General features: G+C 42.4%; 1 protein-coding gene across 1 annotated transcript in view; it reads left to right on the plus strand.

Moving 5' to 3' along the window:
- The window catches only part of RELCH (RAB11 binding and LisH domain, coiled-coil and HEAT repeat containing), a gene marked incomplete in the record, with an annotated part of 1574926 nt that overhangs the window by 251436 nt on the left and 1304017 nt on the right, over nucleotides 1-19473 (plus strand). The window contains 2 exon segments of the mRNA XM_044065183.1: nucleotides 7076-7147; nucleotides 7270-7325. Coding sequence (XP_043921118.1) covers nucleotides 7076-7147; nucleotides 7270-7325 — 128 coding nt within the window.

Below are 19473 nucleotides of genomic sequence, written 5' to 3' on the forward strand. Positions count from 1 at the left end.
GGAAGGTTTGGAAGAAATTGAAAAAGGTTTCTTGTTTAGAAAAAAAATTGATATGAGTTGCTCTATGGTAATGAGGCATGAGGTAGGAAGATGATGAAGTTATATTGATGTGTGGTTGTGAGATATGGAGAGAGTATAAAGTAGTTTGTTTTATAGCTAGTTGAGATTCAAATAAGTTTGTGTTTTCATAGAAGGTCAGGGAGTAAGCAAAGAGAAGAGTGTTTAGGAGTAGGAAGGAGGAGAGTAGGATGTTATTTTTAGAAATGTGTGGGTTATACATAGTGAGAGAAAGTGTATATTAAGACATAGTAAATAAATAGGTATAATGAAGGAGAGTAATGGTGAGTAGTTGATTTAAAGGAGGGAGTTATTTAGAAGAAGAACAGATAAGAGTATTACTAAGTAGGCGGAGTTGTAAAATGCTTTAAAGGGGTATAGCTATAGGTTGATGGAGTGGGGGGTGGGGCTATTGAGCTATAAGTCTAGGACCCCTGGGGGTGGGTGGGAATTGGGGGTAGGACCCCTGGGGGTGGGTGGGAATTGGGGGTAGGGTAGGGGAGCGGAGTGAGCTCGCAGGGCGAACAGAGCGGGTAGAGCAAAGGAGAAGGAGAGCCAGAAGCTAAAGAAAAGAAAAACAAACAGTCAGTTCGTTTGGGATCCCTCCCAGGTTCAGGTAAGCTATCCTAGAGAAGGAAAGTAGTAAGATGTAAATAAGGTAGAACAGAGAGACTTAAAGGGAAATTAGGAGGGTGAAGACAGAGTTAAAGTATTGTAGAGATAACGAATTACTAGAAATACAGGGTCAAAGTGGGGAGGGCAGGAGGGGCTAATCGGGTAAAGTAGGGTAAACTAGTAGTAAGATAAGAGAACTGGGTAGGAAAAAAGTTCCTTAATTGTAGAGAGTTTGGGAGAGCAGGGGTCAGGAGAAAGCCTCAGAAGGGAACAATAACACTACGAGGGAATGGTTACAAGAACCTAGCTTAGGATGTTTCTCTATGTAAGGGAATTCCAAATAGGGAAAGAGAATCCTATACTGCCATCTAGTGGCCTTGGATAGGAATTACTACCCTAGATTGTAAAGGTACTAGGAAAATGGGCACAGGTTAACGGGTGGGCAGGAGAGAAAAAAAAAAGAAAGATAGGACTGTGGCACGCTGCTGGCAGACTCGAGGCAGAGCCCTATCCTAGGACAATAAACCACCATCCAGTGGCTCAATAAAATTCATTAAGCAGACAGGAGCAGTAGACAGTACATACATGCAGCAGTCCTTAGGGAGGGTGCTGTATAGGGTTCCGTGAAGGAACTGGTATTCCACTTTAGCTTGAGGAGCTTCAAAGGAGGGTAGTCCACTAGGCAGGTGGTCGCAACCGGAGAGGACTAGGAAATAGTACGGTGGACGAGCTGTAAGGAAAGGATTCAATTAGAATACTGAGGTTACAATAAGCACTTGAAAGAGAGCAGGTTAATAGCTAGCAAGTATTCTATAACAGTTCGAAGGGAGACCAGTACAGTAGATTAACAGAAAGAATGAACTAACGAAGAGTGTAGAAGTGAGCAAGACTGTAAGATGTAATTTGATGGGGAAAAGGCCAGTAAAGGGGGGCAGGTTAGAGATTATACACACCAGGTAAGCACTGCCAAGGGGGGAGACCCTGAAAGTCTCTAGGGTTGGGACAGCTTCTTTAAACAAATAGATAAATCCTTCTGCAGGAGTCCTATACCTTGACAAAGGTATAAGCTTAAGAGGATACTATAATTCCACAGTCGCAATAGCGTTAAGGAACCAGCATACAAATCTCAGGCTACAAGCGACTGAGCAATAAAGTAGTTATAGCCATTAAGGAGACTAGAGTAATGTGTTCAGCAACCATAGAAATACCTTATGGCTATAAGTGTAAATGCACGGGAAATTGCGGGGTTTGTAAGAAATTTAAATTGCTGAAGAAGGAATGCTCTTGGGAGCAGAGTTTCCAAAAAGTGGTTAGAAATCTTCTACTTCCTTTAAGAAGCAGGCCATTGGGAGGAGAGTAGGCATAAAAACTACTTTAGAGTAGGTATCTGCAAGGATGCCAACTATTGTTAGCTCCATAGTCATTCATCTTTAACGTTACAGCTAACAGCGTTAAACGAGTTATAAATAGTCCTATAGTATTACCTGCCACCTCCACTAGTCTATGTTTTGGCTGCTACTAAGAAGCAGCAAGGAAGGATAAGAACATAGAAAAGGACAAGATTCTGTAAGAAAGGTTACAGGATTCTAGGAGCAAAGACAGGTGCAATGTCAAGATACACAATTTGGAAACAGTAGCACTGCGAGAGAAGAGTGCAAAAATCAGTGCTCTACAATGGTCGACAGTGCAGTGAGCAAAAAAAGAAACCTTTCTTAATATGAAGTATAACACCTTATAACTATATAGGTTCACACAAACGACATGAAAACAATAAGATACAGTTTACACATATTCTCCTCAACACATCTGTGCGCAAGAACTTTATATTAATAAACTAGGTTAAACACATTTGAGCATTCAGGCGCCAACTGAGGTAGACATGTACAGATCAGAATATCCGACATCAAGAAGTTATATAATAATGATATTCTGAGATCATTAAATAAAGGTAGGAATATACACAATATTTCACTAACTACTCTAACAACAGCTTAAAATACAAGACTATGCAGAATTATAAGGTGAGGCCCAGTACAATAGCAACAACAGTTTATCTAGAGTCCATTTAAAGAGATCTCCGGGGCTAAGAAGATTGGTAACTAAAACCACTTATCCTCCCACATTAGTGTGGATTAGCGGGGGTGAGGCGTTTACTATCTCACAGTAATCAGCCTCCGCTGCTATCATTAATACGTACTGGCTCAGTAAGACGCTATTAAGGTTGTTATCACGGGTATCTGAAAAAATTGCAATTGTGAACATACAATTAGGTATAAAGCAGACAAAATAACAATTACAACAGTTATAGGAGGTACTCACCTACGGCCAGGCCAGCAGCATGCAAGATGGGTAGATAGTCTAGGAAACAGTCCTTTAAAAATGGCGCCGCTTCTACTGGGGACTCTGTATATATATCAGAGCGGGAAAGTTGGGAAGCAGGTAGGCGTGGGAAGGGATGGAGAGGATGTGGAGGTAACAATATGGAGGGGGTAGAGTCCGGAGTAGAAGATCAAGAACTAGAGCAAAGGAGAAGGAGAGCCAGAAGCTAAAGAAAAGAAAAACAGTCAGTTCGTTTGGGATCACTCCCAGGGTCAGGTAAGCTATCGTAGAGAAGGAAAGTAGTAAGATGTAAATAAGGTAGAACAGAGAGACTTAAAGGGAAATTAGGTGGGTGAAGACAGAGTTAAAGTATTGTAGAGATACGAATTATTAGAAATATGGGGTCAAAGTGGGGAGGGCAGGAGGGCTAATCGGGTAAAGTAGGGTAAACTAGTAATAAAATAAGAGAACTGGGTAGGAAAAAAGTTCCTTAATTGTAGAGAGTTTGGGAGAGCAGGGGTCAGGAGAAAGCCTCAGAAGGGAACAATAACACTACGAGGGAATAGTTGCAAGAACCTAGCTTAGGATGTTTCTCTATGTAAGGGAATTCCAAATAGGGAAAGAAGAGAATCCTATACTGCCATGTAGTGGTCGTGGATATGAATTACTACCCTAGATTGTAAAGGTACTAGGAAAACGGGCACAACTTAACAAGTGGGCAGGAGAGAAAAAAATAAAGAAAGTTAGGACTGTGGCACGCTGCTGGCAGACTCGAGGCAGAGCCCTATCCTAGGACAATAAACCACCATCCAGTGGCTCAGTAAAATTCATTAAGTAGACAGGAGCAATAGACAGTACATACATGCAGCAGTCCTTAGGGAAGGTGCTGTATAGGGTTCCGTGAAGGAACTGGTATTCCACTTTAGCTTGAGGAGCTTCAAAGGAAAGTTATGTACTCACCATAACATTCCATGTGTTTTGTTCATCATCTTCTTCATTCTTACATCTACCCTCCTTCCCCCGGCCATTTTTACTCCTGGAAGACCGAGTTGGTACAATTGGATGTCCTTATTCTCTGGCCTTATTTTATCGCTCTCTGTATTATTAAACTGCTTTTATTTTTCTTACTGTTGTTATAACTGCAAACAATATCTGGGGAACTTTCCTGGTGCATGCTGGGACAGAGTTTAGCCACAAGTTAGTGGAAGACCTCGAGCTTGTGTATAAAGGCCAAGTCGGATCCAAGGATCAGATCCGAACCCATCCTGGTAAGAATGAGGGCGAAGATGGACAAACACACATGGAATGTTATGGTGAGTACTTAACTTCTTTGTTTGTTTTTTCACTGATGGCTGCATACCCAGACTGAGCCAGAAAGTGGTCCATGGCGATTTGCATTGTATCCCATTCAACAAATGTTTATTTAAATGAAATAAAATAGTCTGGTGGCAGGGGGGTATTTTCTGCAGGTTAATGCATTTATTTTTGTAAATGCAGTTTTATATGTTTTCAGTAGGTGACATAGTATTGTTTTTTTTTTTTTTTTTTTTTTTTTTTTAACTTTTTTGAGGCCCTCTCCCTGATGACTGTTGAGCCACCTGCACTTGTCTATTCATTCCCATCACCAGGCAGAAGCAGTCTACGGTATGATGATTATACAGGCAGCCACAAGGGAAGTTTCCTGGTATGGCCATGACCTTTTTCACTATGTGGTTGATATGGGCACCTATGCTCTCCAGCTGATGTGTGAATGTTTCACACACTCAAGTACACATGCACACTTGAGATGTACTTTCATCTGTTTGGGATTACCAAGCCCACATTCCCTTTTTCTTTGGCCATTGCAAACATGCAAGTGGTCCCCCAAACAGCCCCACCATCTCCTCTCCCTCCCCCATAGTATGTGAGTCCGTGTAAGCCACACACTCGCACCTTCCCTTGTCTGTCTGTTGTGCATGCACTGCTAATTGAAGTTTGGCTGTCTTGAAGTATAGTTATTCATCTCCGATTGCTGCACAGCCAGATCACTGGGTGCAGTATTATTTACAGAACTTGTTATGCATTACTGACATACACAGAATGTCTTGCAAGATGAAATTAATATCTTCCTTCCACTAAACTGACTTGCCATCTTCTGGTTTTGTATTCTCTGTGTTTCTCCCTTTAGTTTGTTCACTGTTGAAAAATAAGAGTACTTGCTTAGTACAAAGATCTTTAAAATCAGTGGGTATTACAGTGGGAGTTTGTGTAACCCTTTAAACTCCTTGTTTTGGTTTACATTGGAATATAGCCTCTCTGACTAACATGGTACACTAGAAAGGTAAATAGAAGGTAATTGTGTAAGTTTGACTCTCGTGGCCCGCATTTCTTCTTTACAAGTGGCTTGCTTTTCCAGTATAGGACTGGAATAATGGGATAGCACGTTTTCTTAAACTACACTGAACCACCGCCTCCAAATTTGCTGTCTGCAGTTTGGCTGAGCCTTGCCATTGGGCATTACAGCATGCCAGTCACCACATCTGTTGTAGAGTCACAGAATTCTGTCTGTGGCTGACTGTAGCTGAACAAACGTGGACACACACACCACACAACCCTAACATGCAGTTTCCCATAAACCAGTCTTTTGCTTAATTAACCCAGGTGTCTGGATTTTCAAATGTTTCACGTTTTTCATTATACTTTGCATTTTGCTGGCACCCAAGGATAAAAATAATAAATAAATAAAAAATCAGCAGACCAGGATTATTAGCATTCTATGTGGTATGATGAATATTACCTAATGATTGCTCTTACCTTCTTTCTTGAGAGTTGGTCTTACTGTGTAAAACTATAGCTCCTAATTGTTTATGGACATTTTTGCAGTTAAGTTCACAGCTGCGGCTGACAGCTGATGGTATTTGTTGTTGACATTTTGCTTTTATTCCTGTCTTCTTGTGTAAGTGATGGGTTATTGAGGTAGCAGAGAGTAGGCGTGGCTCTCAAAAAATGGGTGTTGAAATATTTTTTTGAAAGTTATTACTGAAGAACAGTACCTGTAGATTACCCACTACAGGGGTCCCTCTTAAAGATGTATATATGTATGTATATATATATATATATATATATGTATATATATATATGGTGAATTAGTCCCTTATTAGCATTTTCCCTTCACACTAATGCAAAGTGGGGGATACGGTAATGCTTTGTATTTTGTGTGTTCCCCTCTTTCATTGACATACGTAACATTGTATGTTGTAGGGAAGGTAAAGAAGCAAGATTGCTGACTATTTTGCTTGATAGCTAGAGTAGAAACCCATTACCATAAACCCTTTTGACAACATGAAACACTTCACGTCTGTTGGCTGTAGGTCACTGAGCTACTCTTTCCAAACCAATTCTCATTCACGGTTTACTTGTTCAGAATGCATATATATCATCATTATTATTATTTTAATGTGCTGTCAGTAAGTTGTTGTTTTTGTTATAAAATTATTAATTGAGGGGAAGGAGATGCATTAGTAATGTGCTGTAAAATGCAGAGATGCATTATTTTAAATGCTTCCTGGCAGCACTTTTTCCATTTAATTTGGTTTCAAACTTAAATGTTAACATGCATGTTGTAGTACTGTGTTTGCTTATTTATCAAACAAAGCCTTTTTAGAACTTGAAGAAAATTTTGTTTTTACAGCATTTTAAACTGCCTGTGTACATTGTTGCATTTTTGTTAGAGAAGTGTCATGTAGGCTGTTGGCTTTTTAAGACTGATTTGCAATTGTTATAGTCCTTGATCATTTGTTACCCAGCAAGCCTTGTAAAATGGTAAACTGACCTTATGAAGATCCCTTGTCAGACAGCCAAAAGCATTTTGCGTGTCAGATTTGGCTGAGTCTTGCGAGTGCTGTATGGAAAAAAACACTCACTAGTCTGCTTTCAGGCAAACTCTGCTGCATGCGTTCATGAGTTTCATAATATTGCATGCTTTCTGTTTTCAGTACAAACTGTATTTTATTTTTGTTTTCCACACCCATTCTTTTATTTGTTTGTTCTGTTCCCCTTTTCTTGTTTGGATGCCTGTGTGTGTTTAATCCCAAACCCTGTACAGTTCTGGAATTTGAACTTCGGAAAGCCAAGGAGACCATTCAGGCCCTCCGTGCCAACCTTACTCAGGCTGCAGGTGGTGTAAATTCTATTTTTCTACACTCTTATTTGCTTTGACAGTGTAGGCCCAACTGATACCAGCTGAACCACTGTAACATTTTTGTTTTTATTTTTCTGTGTTTTATTTATTTTTTGCAGAAAATGAAGTTCCTTTGCAGGAACGAAAAAATTATAAATCAAGTCCTGAAATTCAGGTGAGAAATAGGATCCTAATTAAATGTATAGTTTGCGGTAACTGCTGTGTGTAAATTTGATGATTTATTCTCTGAAGTTATCAGTGCCATTCAACAAAATTTCAGTTTTCATGAATGACGTTTTTCATCAGACTACACTTTTGGAAGTATGCCCATACCAGAGTAAAAAAAGACATCAGAGAAAGTTCTGCAGCTCAGAAGGGAGTCTTAATGCTTTCAGCTTGTACTTCTGTTTAGTTTTGAAAGCTTGCACTTTTTCTATGTTAATTTGGTGGGTGCCCACTGAAGTAATAAGGTACTTTGCGTTGTTTATTATTGTTTAGCAGTTGTTATTTTTGATGTTTCCTGTGATTATTATTGGCACTACAAAATGATTTAAGAATTGTATGTAGACACCATTCAACTGTTATTCAGCCTTCACTTACAATGTTGAAATTTGAGGAATTTGTTAGGGCTTTGATTTATTTATTGGAATTATCATAAGTACCATAAAAGTAGGCCACTTCTGTTGGTATTGAATAAATCGCTGACTATATGACCAAGGTGACCAGAGTTCAGTTAACAGCTCATTACTTGTTTGAGATGGGTAGGGAAGGAGAAGAATAACAAAGCATAGCCTGTTGTTCTTTTTTCGGGGAAAGGCAAAGGAGGATGTGTGCTTGAAGGTGCACACTGCATGCTAGAATCTCTCGTATATATTGAGGATCACTTTGGAAGTTGCTAGTCTACAAGGGAGAGCAGGGTCATCTGATCACATCACATGGAGGTGTATTCATGCATTGTAAAGCTCCATTACATACCAACTCCTCAAATGTCACTGAGCATGGTTGAGGAAAAGAGGCAGTAAAAGGAAAGCCCTGGCCCTCCTCAAGTGTGACAGTGCTTCTTGCAGCATGCTAACTCTTCACTTTTCTGGGGTAGGGGGAATCCACTGGTCAGATGAAAACCATGGCAAAAAAAATACAAACCAAAATGGGTTGCTAATGTATTTGCAAAAGCCATTTTCTCATCAGTGACTTTGAATGGTGCTCATCGAAAGGCAGAAAATTCACACTGCATATCTTCTACAAACTGATTATGCCAGTGTTCAGCTACAGTAACTTTTTGGTAAATGCTAGGTTAGTGCTGCATTGTAAGCTTTAGACCACATTTTGTGGGTATAGTGGGTTGTAGGGCAACTATTTCAACTATGTACCATTGTACATCCAGACTCTTGCAGTAGTTTTGAAACTTCTAGGTCTAAGGATACAGACAGTTTCCATCACAGATCAGGTCTTGTGCCATAATTCAAATTTGCTAAAATGTGTTAAGACATTTTTGACTTTGCCTGCCTCAGCCATCTTGCCTCCTGCAGTGCCTAATGTGCCTATTTGTACCTCACACCCTACCAGGCTTCATTATCCTGTGTGGAGCCTCCTTTGTCTTTTGGTCTTTGCGTTTTAGAACCCTCTGTCTTTGGAAGGCAGTAAGTGAGCCCTTATAAACAGCTGGCTCAAACTCCATTTTAACTTGCTTCCATTGCTTTGTGATTGCTGGCAAGGTATGCAGTACAGGGCAAAATGCAAATGCATGCCACTATACATCCATATCCCTCTTGGATACATTCTTGTCAGTCTTCAGTGTCTGTAAGTGCTGTTTTTCTGCTTGAACCAACCAGTGTCTATATGCCTGGGTGTCTGACGGAGAGGCAAACCATAAGTAGCCTGTCCACGATCCTCCCAAGAATTTGAGTTAATGTCAGCTGCTCACTTACTCTCCTACCTGGCCAGTTTCTGGTACCTTAGCCTTCTGTATTTGTGCATCACTGAGCCAGCCAGAGTGACATGTTTCATTCTGTCAAGGAAGGCACAGATGATCTGTAGGGGGAAGAAGGCCAAAAGTTTTGTATAACTTTTCCCCACTTTTCCTCTTTTCAAAAAAAATAAATAAATAAAACAGTAAATTGCTTTCTGCTTATAAGTGAGGGAGCAATAACCTTTTGCAGAGGAGTTTAAATTTCTAGGGGTCTTGCTTATGAGAGAAGGAAGAGAGGGGATCCAGGACATTGACCAGTTGATGGGTATCGCAACAGCAGTAGTGGAGGTATTGAGGTGGACTATGATGGAGAAGCAGGAGGCAAGGTCATAGGATGGAGCTGTCAGTTTACTGCTTAGTGTGTGTTCCTCATTCCTCACCTGTCAAGAGCTTTGAGTAGTGACTGAAAGGATAAGATCAATGATGAACATACTGGAAATGAGGTTTCTTTAAAAGTCTACTGAGCTGACTGACATCTCAGGAAGATCTCCTAGTATCTTGTGCTTCTCCCTGTTGAGGGGAGCCATTTAAGGTAATTTAGTCCCTAATGAAGATGCCTTTTGGTTTATTCCAGAAGGAAGTGCTTTAGGTGTTAACTAGTGGGAGTAGATTAGTGGAGCAAACCAAGGGCACACTGTGCAGATGGTTTCTCAGTTTGCCTGATGGTTATGGGGGCGGGGGGTCATCAACATGATTTGAAGGCATGCTGAGGATATGGAAGTTAGGTCTGCTAAATTCAGCTTGCAGCTAGCAGGCCCACATCATGACAGGTTTTAGAAAATTAGTGCTTTTTTCCCATTTCATAGCATCAGTGGTGTGGAAGGCAAATGATTGGGACTGTTGATATATTCTTGTCTATAGTGGCAGGACTGAACTTCAGAGCCAAAAAGCCAAGACATGGTGGATTGAGGCAACCTACTCCTAGTTGAAAATGTATGATGTAAAAAAAAACAAGTGACAACCATTGGTTAAAAAATGAAAGTGAAGGAAGAAATGCAGATTAGTCTTTGCAGTTTGTTCTGAACATACTAAATTTTTATAATTGAGCTAGAAAAATATTTTGTTGGAAGACGGTGATTGCACACATGGAGCACAGAAACTGTACTCTTAAGCTCTAGAGCAATGTTATGTTTACTTTAACTGTATCATGTTATCTACTTTAGTGTTGGTGACATCCACTTCTTATATTCTTCCAGATACAATTGTTTTGGCAGTACTAATCATGTCAAACGTTAATCATGATGAACTAAATTAAAATTAAATTTTCATTGAACTGTTTCTTTACTGCTACTTGACTGATACAGGTGTTATAGCTGATACAGGCATATACATATTGCATAATTCCCCATCACAAAGCATAGGATTTTTATCTGAACAGGCTGTAGTCCTACTTATCTCTTTGGAGAGCAAAATTTTCCATTTCACCCACTTTTTATCATTGTTTGGACTGTCCTGTACTTCATTTGTCTTTACAGATCTATAATAGATTGACCAGAATTCATACTGTTTTGCAGGAGTACTCCATTTTTATATTACCATCTCCAGTGATTTGCCATTTAGTAAAAAAAAATCATTGGTGTGTACCTTAACTTCCATTAATAGATGAACAATTTTGAATAGGTTATACACCATGAGGTGTATGTTGCCATGGGTTTAACCTTAGGGGAAACGGTGAATAAAGCAGGGGTTCTGTACGTCAAATAACCATGATAGCTACATGAGGACTGATGTAATTAGATGAGAGCTGCCCCCAAAAGAAAAAAAAAAGGTAGTCAGTGCAGCTAGGAATGTCATCCACCATTATGGTGTATTTTGAGGGCTGTTTGAGATGCCTGGAAATAAGTATGTTGTTGTTTTGCTTTTAGAAGTTCAGTGGACAGCTTGTACCTGTGTTACACTGGTTTAGGAATATGTAGTTTGCGTAGCCTTGTGTGAAACCGGTGCTTTTCCAACTGTTTTTAGAAAAGTAATCTGTTATGTTTTGTTTATCTATTGTCTTTTACTGTCAAATTAACAAGAGATAAGTTAAGGATGGAGTTCTTTGTTGTGCTTACATACAAAGTATTGCAGATGCACAAGCAATACCTGGTGTGTGATCACTGTAAAGAATTTAACAGTGAGTATTGCAGATGAAATAGGAGAAAAAAGGATGGAGGATAGGAAAGTTAACAAAGACTTTGTAAGATCACCTTTGAGATGCCACCTGTAGTGAGTAAGCAACTGGGAGCGTACTCTGTCTTAGGACAGTTCTTTCAGTGTTTAACCTCCATGTTTTGAGGTGGCATGTACACCTCCTGGAGACTCATTCCATAGTGTTAGACACAGTGTCAGTGCACAATGCCTTCTTTTCCAGCTCTTTCCACTTACTCTGATCTGATCTTTTTCTCAGTGGGCTTCAGCAGGAGGGACCTGTTTTCAGTGGTGACACAGTCCTTCTTAGTGACTGTGCAATCATTGTGTCATAAGCCACAACCTATGCAGGCATTGTACTACAGTCAAAAAAGGGAAGAAGTAATAAACCTGACAACTCACTGTAGCTGCAGTGAGGAAAGCCAACCCATATATCAGTGGGAGAGGCCTGACTGTGATCCCCGGTGGAAACCATAAAGAAGGCAGAACATGGGAGCAGAAGGTTAAGAATACCCGTTATGTTAATGGGGATGTCCATCAGATTTTGTTTTTATGTAGTATTACTTTTTTATTTGCAATATTTTTAATCACGGTACAATTGTTATTTCAACATTGATTGCTTTTGCAACCATTTCATAATAAAATGTTTATATATTGCTTATGAACTAGCCTCTTGTCAGACAATTAGAGTTTACATTTAATTTTAAGTAACTTGCCATTACATGTTCCTCTGGTCTTAGGGAACATTTTTTCAAGTCTTGTAGGGGTATAGTAGTATTTCTGCAAATAATTGCATGCAAATATTTTACATTTTCTCAATTTGTTTATATTTAGGGATAAGACATTTCTCTTCATTGATCATTTGTAATATCTATGTCTAATTGCTTACTCCATTTTTGTAGTGTATTGTTTTCTCAAATCTAATACTACCTTGTATGCTGAATTTGGTACTCTTTTCCAGTCTGCATTTTTGTTCTAGCCTCAGTTATAAAGTCTACTATTTGTGGTTTAACATATTTACTATCCAGACTCTGCATATCTTCTTTCAACTCTAACATTAGACATATTGCAAGTTGAGTAGAGTTCAGTAACCCAAAAGTTTGTCTAGCTTCATCCCGTTTTATTACCTTATCCCCTTTTATTATCTGCTCTCAGAATCTCCAGTCTTTGTTCTTTCTTTTGCAAAATTTTATTACATTTACTTCTGTATCTTTCTAGATACTGTATGTTGCATATCTTGTTGGTGGTGGTTTACTTTTCCAAAGTCTAACATCCTTTAAAGTAAAGACGTGTGGAATAGTTTTATGTATGAGTCAGTACATAATGCTCTTGCATATTCCTTTCCTGTGTCTGCCCCAGTGCTCACATGTGATCCTGCAGTTGTCTCATTAGGCAGTATGCCTCTCATGTACTTTGATTTTGGCATTTATTCAGAGTCCTGACTCAAATATATTAATGTAAGTGAATGGCCTTATGGTGTACATCAAGATCTTGTAGTCCCAAACCACCCTGTTCCTTTGTCAGTATTACTTTTTCCCATTGAACTGTTTCCATTTGGTTATCCCAAATAGAGTGCTTAATTTCCTTTTCATGTTCTTCCATATCTGATCACTCGTTTGATAAATGACCAAAAACATCTTAATTGCTTATATGTTGTCAGTGTCAATAAATAATTTTCCATAGTTTTATCTTTCTTACAATCTTTTGAGTAATTCCTTCTCACATTTCTTTTGATACTTCCTCAACATCCCAGTATAATTGCATTCCCAAGTGTCTCATCATGTCATGACCCCACAAAAAAGGGGAAGCTTTGTACAAAGTCATATGTATGGGCATAATTCATTACTGCAACCTGCATTGTTTCATCGTTTACTTTATATCCTTATACATTAGCAAAATATTTTAGTTTATCAAATATAATGTTATATCATGTTCCATACTTGTAATGATAATAAGACCCAATGTTAAGTTGTCAATCTCGCCTTCATTCTTGCTGGATGGGTTCGGAGCCGATCCTCGGCTCAGACTCTGCCAATACTAAAGCTCGAGAGCTAATTCCACCGGCTCGAGGCTCCCCTATATCCCACAATGCTAGGCGGTAACTACTCAGATCTCGTTTGCCGCTATAAGCTGACGAGGTGCGCTTTTCTACCGGCTCAGGCAGGTTAGTCAAATTTTACCTTTAGGTACTGCTAATAACCCCCCTTTTTAGTTCTAATACATATTCTATAGTTTAATTCTAATTTTTAGTTATATCGACCCCTATCTGTCGAACCCTTCCTCTTTTACCCTTGTTCTAGGCCTTCGGCCCTTCCCTCACCCTAGTCCCTTATTAGATTAGTGTTGTAGGGGCTTGTGTGTGTGTGTTTCTGTATTAACAGTAATATTTTATTTTAATAATTTTTCTGTAGAGAGTGTCTGGTGTGTGTGTGTGTGTGTGTGTGTGTGTGTGTGTGTGTGTGTGTGTGTGTGTGTGTGTGTGTGTGTATGTATGTGTGTGTCAGCCTCTCTTACTTTTACGATGTCTAAAGACAAGGTCTCAGGCTTCAAGAAGTGTGACTCGTGCTGTCAGAAAATGTCTCTGACAGACGGTCACACTTCTTGTGTGTATTGCCTGGGGCCTTTGCACCTGCAGGAACGCAAGAATAAGCTTATCTTGCGGGGCTTATTAAAGCCTGAAGGCCCCCCGACTCAGTCTGTGTTGGGGAAGCCTTCAAAAACTTCCAAGCAGTCGGCTCCTGCTCCTGAGTCGACTGCTGAGAAGTCTAAGCAGGCTTCGACATCGGCTCCGGCCGGAGCCGATGTTTCTAAGCCTCATACTGTTACCTCGGCTCCGGCTGGAGCCGAGGCTGATAAGACTTTGTCGGCTCCGATACCCTTATCGGAGCCACATTCGAGAAAGAGGTCCAGGTCCCCCTCTATTGGATCCGTGCACACGGCGCCAGGATCCCCTCTCCTTTCGGAGCGAAGTCACAAAACTCATTCCTCTCGGTCTTCCAGATTATCAGACCATGATTTGCAGAGGGTGGTGAGTAGACTTCTTAAGTCCGAGGCACTGGCCCAAATGCTGCATAGCCCGACTCACCAGTCAGTGGCTATTCCCGTTCCCCAATACATTCCTCCTCCGACTCCTTCGAGTTCGGAGCCAAGGCTTGTCGGAGCCATGACTGTTGGTGCGTCAGATCCGATACCTTCCATTTCGGCTCCGTCGTCTGCCCCGATCTCCTCTTTGGAGGGATCTCGGCGCCGAGCTTCCCTCGTCGGCTCCGAGGGGGCGAGTGTCATCGGACCCTTGTCCAACCCCGCTCTCCCTCTCGGAGCTTCGGCGCTGGTGAGTTCGGCTCCGACATCGGCTTCGGAGCCGTCACTGTCGGTGCCGGGGGAGGTCCTTGTCTCTTCGGAGCGAGGGCCTCGGGCCTTGCCTGACAGGGGTGCCTTCGAGGTCATGCGGAGCATGCTAGAACCAGGTTCTGCCCCACAGTCAGCTCCTTCATCTACAGTGCCTGCGGTGATTTCTACTCACCCCCTTGTCCCACACCGCAGAGAGCCAACTCCTCAAGATTCCCCATTGGGAATTTCCTCCTCTTCCGAGGTCTCTCCTGACCCTGCAGGAGATCCCCCAAGGAAGAGGCAGTGCAAGAGGAAGCACATTGACTCCCCTGAGTCTATCACCTCTGACACTGACTTAGAGGAATCTGAAGGGTCCTCTCGATCCCCCTCTGAGGATGTCTCCTTTGCTGACATCCTTGAAATCCTCAAACAGAGGGGGAACTGGCCAGCCCTTAATCCTTTGGAGGATGAGTCAGTGTATCTTGAGGCGTTTGGTTCTCGCCCTTCTACCTCCTGGGTGTCCCCTCCCTTTGACCCCCTTATGGAAGTGGTGGCAAGGAAGGCTTGGACGGCTCCTGACTCAGTGGAACCCACCCCGAGGAGACCATCCAAATTTATTACTGCCCCCAAAGACAAAGAGTTTTTATCCAAAGGTGTCCCTGTTGATGCCATGGTGGTGGCTGCGGCCACAAAGAAGGAGTTAGCTGATCCTTCGGTTCCTGTCCATCCTCCTAATAAGGAATCTAGGACCATGGACAGGTACGGCAAGCGGATGTTCTCGTCCGCAACCTTGTCAATGCGGTCGCTGAACTACTTATGCCACTTCACTCGTCTCCAAAGAGATTTACTCAAGGATATGGGTGAACTGATGAAGGATCCTACAGCTGAGGGGTTCAAAGACACAATGAACTCCCAGTTGGCAACCCTAAATTCCATCGTTAACTCCTCCATGCGGCTGGTCTCATACGCAGCAGATGGGGCGAGTAGAGCCGCAGGCACAGGTGTTGCCTTACGAAGGCACGCCTGGATGCGGCTATGCAATTTTGCAAACCCTTTCAAGGCGTCCTTCACCAACTCTCCCTTTGATGGATCATCATTGTTTGGTCCACAGGTGAAGGATACATTGACCAGGTGCGAGGTAGAAGGTAAGACTCTTTCTGCCGTAGGAGTCCGTTTTTCTTCCCCTTCTAGACCCTATCCCAAAGGTCAAAGGGGAGGAAAGATGTGGTTCCGCAAACAATCCCAGGGAGTCCCATCTGACGCACAAGGCCGATTCCCCTCTAGAGGCAGAGGGGGGAATAATAATAGATGCCGCCCTAGAGGCAGAGGAGGTCCGCAAAACCAGGGTAGCAGAGAAATGTTCTCTGACAAACCCTTTCAGCACCCCTGAGGGGCTGCCCGGCTGTCCGCCTTCGGAGGCAGTCGGGGGAAGGTTATCACTGTACCCAAAAGCCTGGCTTTCCCTTACTCAAGACAAATGGGTACAGTCGATCATATCCGAGGGTTACAAAATTCCCTTCATTCACATTCCAACCCAACCAAAAAAATCCCTTCCAGACGCTCCACCCGCCTAAGGGAACAAGCAGCATTAGAAATTTCGAAGCTGCTATCAAAAAGAGTCATCCAATCAGTCCCGGCAGACCAGCAAGGATCCGGACTCTACTCCAAATTCTTTTTGGTACCAAAAAAAACAGGGGACTGGAGACCCATACTGGATCTCAGCTACTTAAACAAGTTTGTCAAAAAAACAAAATTCCGGATGGTCACGCTACAGTCCATTCTACCCTTCTTGGGTCAGGACAATTGGATGTGCTCGATAGATCTTCAGGACGCGTACTACCACATCAAAATGAACAGACGCTCCAGGAGATACCTCCGCTTCAGGCTGGGAGCCAGTCACTACCAATTCAGGGCCCTGCCCTTTGGTCTCACTACAGCTCCCCGGGTGTTCACCAAATGCATGGCAGTGGTCACGGCTCACTTGAGACGTCAAGGATTCCAGGTGTTTCCATATCTGGACGACTGGCTCCTTACTGCCACCACCAGGCATCAGCTTCTCCTATCCAGGGACTTCACCATTCAATCTTGTCAAGCTCTAGGCATTTCAATAAATTTCGAAAAATCTGCCTTGTCGCCTTGTCAGCCTATTATTTTTATAGGCGCCACCTTAGATACACAGACCCTTTCAGCCAGACTCACAGAGCAGAGGGTGTTAGACATTCGGAACCAAGTGTCCCTTCTCTTACAATGTGTCAAAGTCAAAGCCAGACTGGTGTTGAAGGTACTAGGACTCATGGCAGCAGCTATTTCCCTTCTCCCCTTAGCTCGCTTTCACATGAGGATCCTCCAATGGATGCTTTTTACTCAATGGTCCTTTCAACAACGCCCGATGTCCCATACCATATTGATAACTCAAGCATGCAAGAATCAACTGTCTTGGTGGATCACATCACCTCAACTTCTCCGAGGAAGACCCTTCACTCTTCCCCCACCAGTTGCCACGTTGACAACAGATGCCTCCCTGATCGGGTGGGGGGGGGGGCATTATCAGGGCAGGACAGTCCAGGGCACGTGGCAACCTTTCGAGTGCCACTTGCACATAAATGTCTTCGAGATGAGAGCAGTGCTTTTAGCGTTGCAAGCCCTTCACGACTCTCTTCCCAAGGGGACTATTGCAATTCAAACGGACAACATGTCCGTAGTGTGGTACATCAACAAACAAGGCGGAACCAGATCATACCCTTTATGTCGAGAGGCACTCAGACTTTGGCAATGGGCAATCTCTTCTCAGCGTTTTCTGATAGCAATGCATATTCCCGGGAAATCCAACGTTATTGCAGACAAATTGAGCAGAGCAATTCTCATGCCACATGAGTGGTCTCTAAAGAAGTCAGTTCTAGAAGAAGTATTCCTAAGATGGGGCCAGCCTTGCTGCGATCTTTTTGCTACTCCCCAAAACAGCAAGTGTCACGACTTCTTCACTCTCTTCCCGTTACCAGGCCATCCCACCAGAGACGCCTAGTCCACGATTGGCCCCGGGGACTTCTGTATGCCTTTCCCCCCTTTCCACTGATACCTCAACTAATTCAGAAAGCCATCGCCTTGAGAGTGACAATGATCCTCATTGCCCCTTACTGGTCTCGACAGATATGGTTTCCCTTTCTTCATCGTTACCTTTTGGAGCAGCCTTGGCATCTGGACCCAGTACCAGATCTGATTACCCATCAATCGGGTCAGCTGCACCAATCTCTGTCTTCTCTAAACCTCACAGCGTGGTTTGTCCGATTCCAACCTTAGCCAGGCTTCCCTCAATATCTCGATCGGTCCGAGATATCTTGATAGCCTCTCATAAATCTTCTACCTGGAAGATTTATACTAGCAAATGGAAACGTTTTTCCCTTTGGGCATCATCGAAAAACATAGATCCCTTTACTGCACCTATCCAGTCTATTTTAGACTTTCTAGCAGAACTCTTTCATTTAGGATCTTCTGCATCAACCATTAGAGTTCAATTGGCTGCCATATCAAATTTTCATGTTGGTGTCTCAGAATCCAGCATCATGGCTCACAAACTCTGTAAAGCCTTCTTAAGGGGTGTATTTCTTCTCAAACCTCCAATCAAAGACCCCCCGCCTCAGTGGGATTTGAACTTGGTTCTGGCATCTTTAATTCTTCCCCCCTTCGAACCGGCGGCTTCATGTTATCTGAAGTTGCTTTCTTGGAAGACACTTTTTCTGGTAGCTATAACTTCAGCGAGAAGAGTATCCGAACTCCATGCTCTGTGCAGTCGTCCTCCGTACTTAGTTTTTCACAAAGACAGGGTATCCCTCCGTACTAATCCATCCTTTTTACCTAAAATTTCTTCTCAAATTAACCTAAACCAAGTTATTGATCTCCCCGTTTTTTTCCCTAACTATTCAAATAGGTCAGAACAAAAGCTGCATTTTTTGGATGTTCATCGCCAACTGAGATATTACTTAGACAGGACTAAACAATTCAGGAAATCTGATCAATTGTTTCTGTCATATGCAGAAGGTAAATTGGGCCTTCCAGTCACTAAAGTATCCCTTTCTAGATGGCTCACTTCTACAATTACCTTCATCTATGAGATCAGACATCAAAAACTACCCTCAAGACCTAGAGCTCATTCAACTAGGGCATTAGCTACATCCGTAGCCTTTCAGGACAGGTTGCCAATAGATTCAATTTGTGCCGCAGCCACCTGGGCTTCTACTCATACATTCATTTCACATTACAAATTGGACATGGTTTCCAGAAGCCGTGCCAATTTTGGTTCCACTGTTCTCAAGAGTCTGTTCCGATAGGCCACCCGGGATAAGGTGCTAGGGACGCGGTCCCATCCAGCAAGAATGAAGGCGAGATTGACAACTTAACATTAAGAAGTTATGTACCTACCATAACGTTCCATGTTAGTTGTCTTCTTCTCGCCTTCTTTCTTGCGTCCCTCCCTCCTTCCCCCAAGCCTGGACAGACTGACCGGAATTCTTTTGTGTTTGTCTTCCGAAAGTTGTTACTCCCACACATTCTCCCACCTCTTCTATCTTTACTGAGGTCTGCCTTTCCTTTACACAGATTGTTTGAGGTGGGTTTCCCTACTCCATTCTATGGAGACTAGGATTGCTTGGTATAGCTATCAAACGAGATCCGAGTAGTTACCGCCTAGCATTGTGGGATATAGGGGAGCCTTGAGCCGGTGGAATTAGCTCTCGAGCTTTAGTATTGGCCGAATCGGAGCCGAGGATCGGCTCCGAACCCATCCAGCAAGAAAGAAGGCGAGAAGAAGACAACTAACATGGAACGTTATGGTAGGTACATAACTTCTTATTTGTTAACTAGGTAGGCCCACTGTATACCTATTCCATTTCAGGTATGA

This window comes from Protopterus annectens, chromosome 3.part0, assembly GCF_019279795.1.
Source record: "Protopterus annectens isolate FY-2018-M chromosome 3.part0, PAN1.0, whole genome shotgun sequence".
NCBI lineage: Eukaryota > Metazoa > Chordata > Ceratodontiformes > Protopteridae > Protopterus > Protopterus annectens.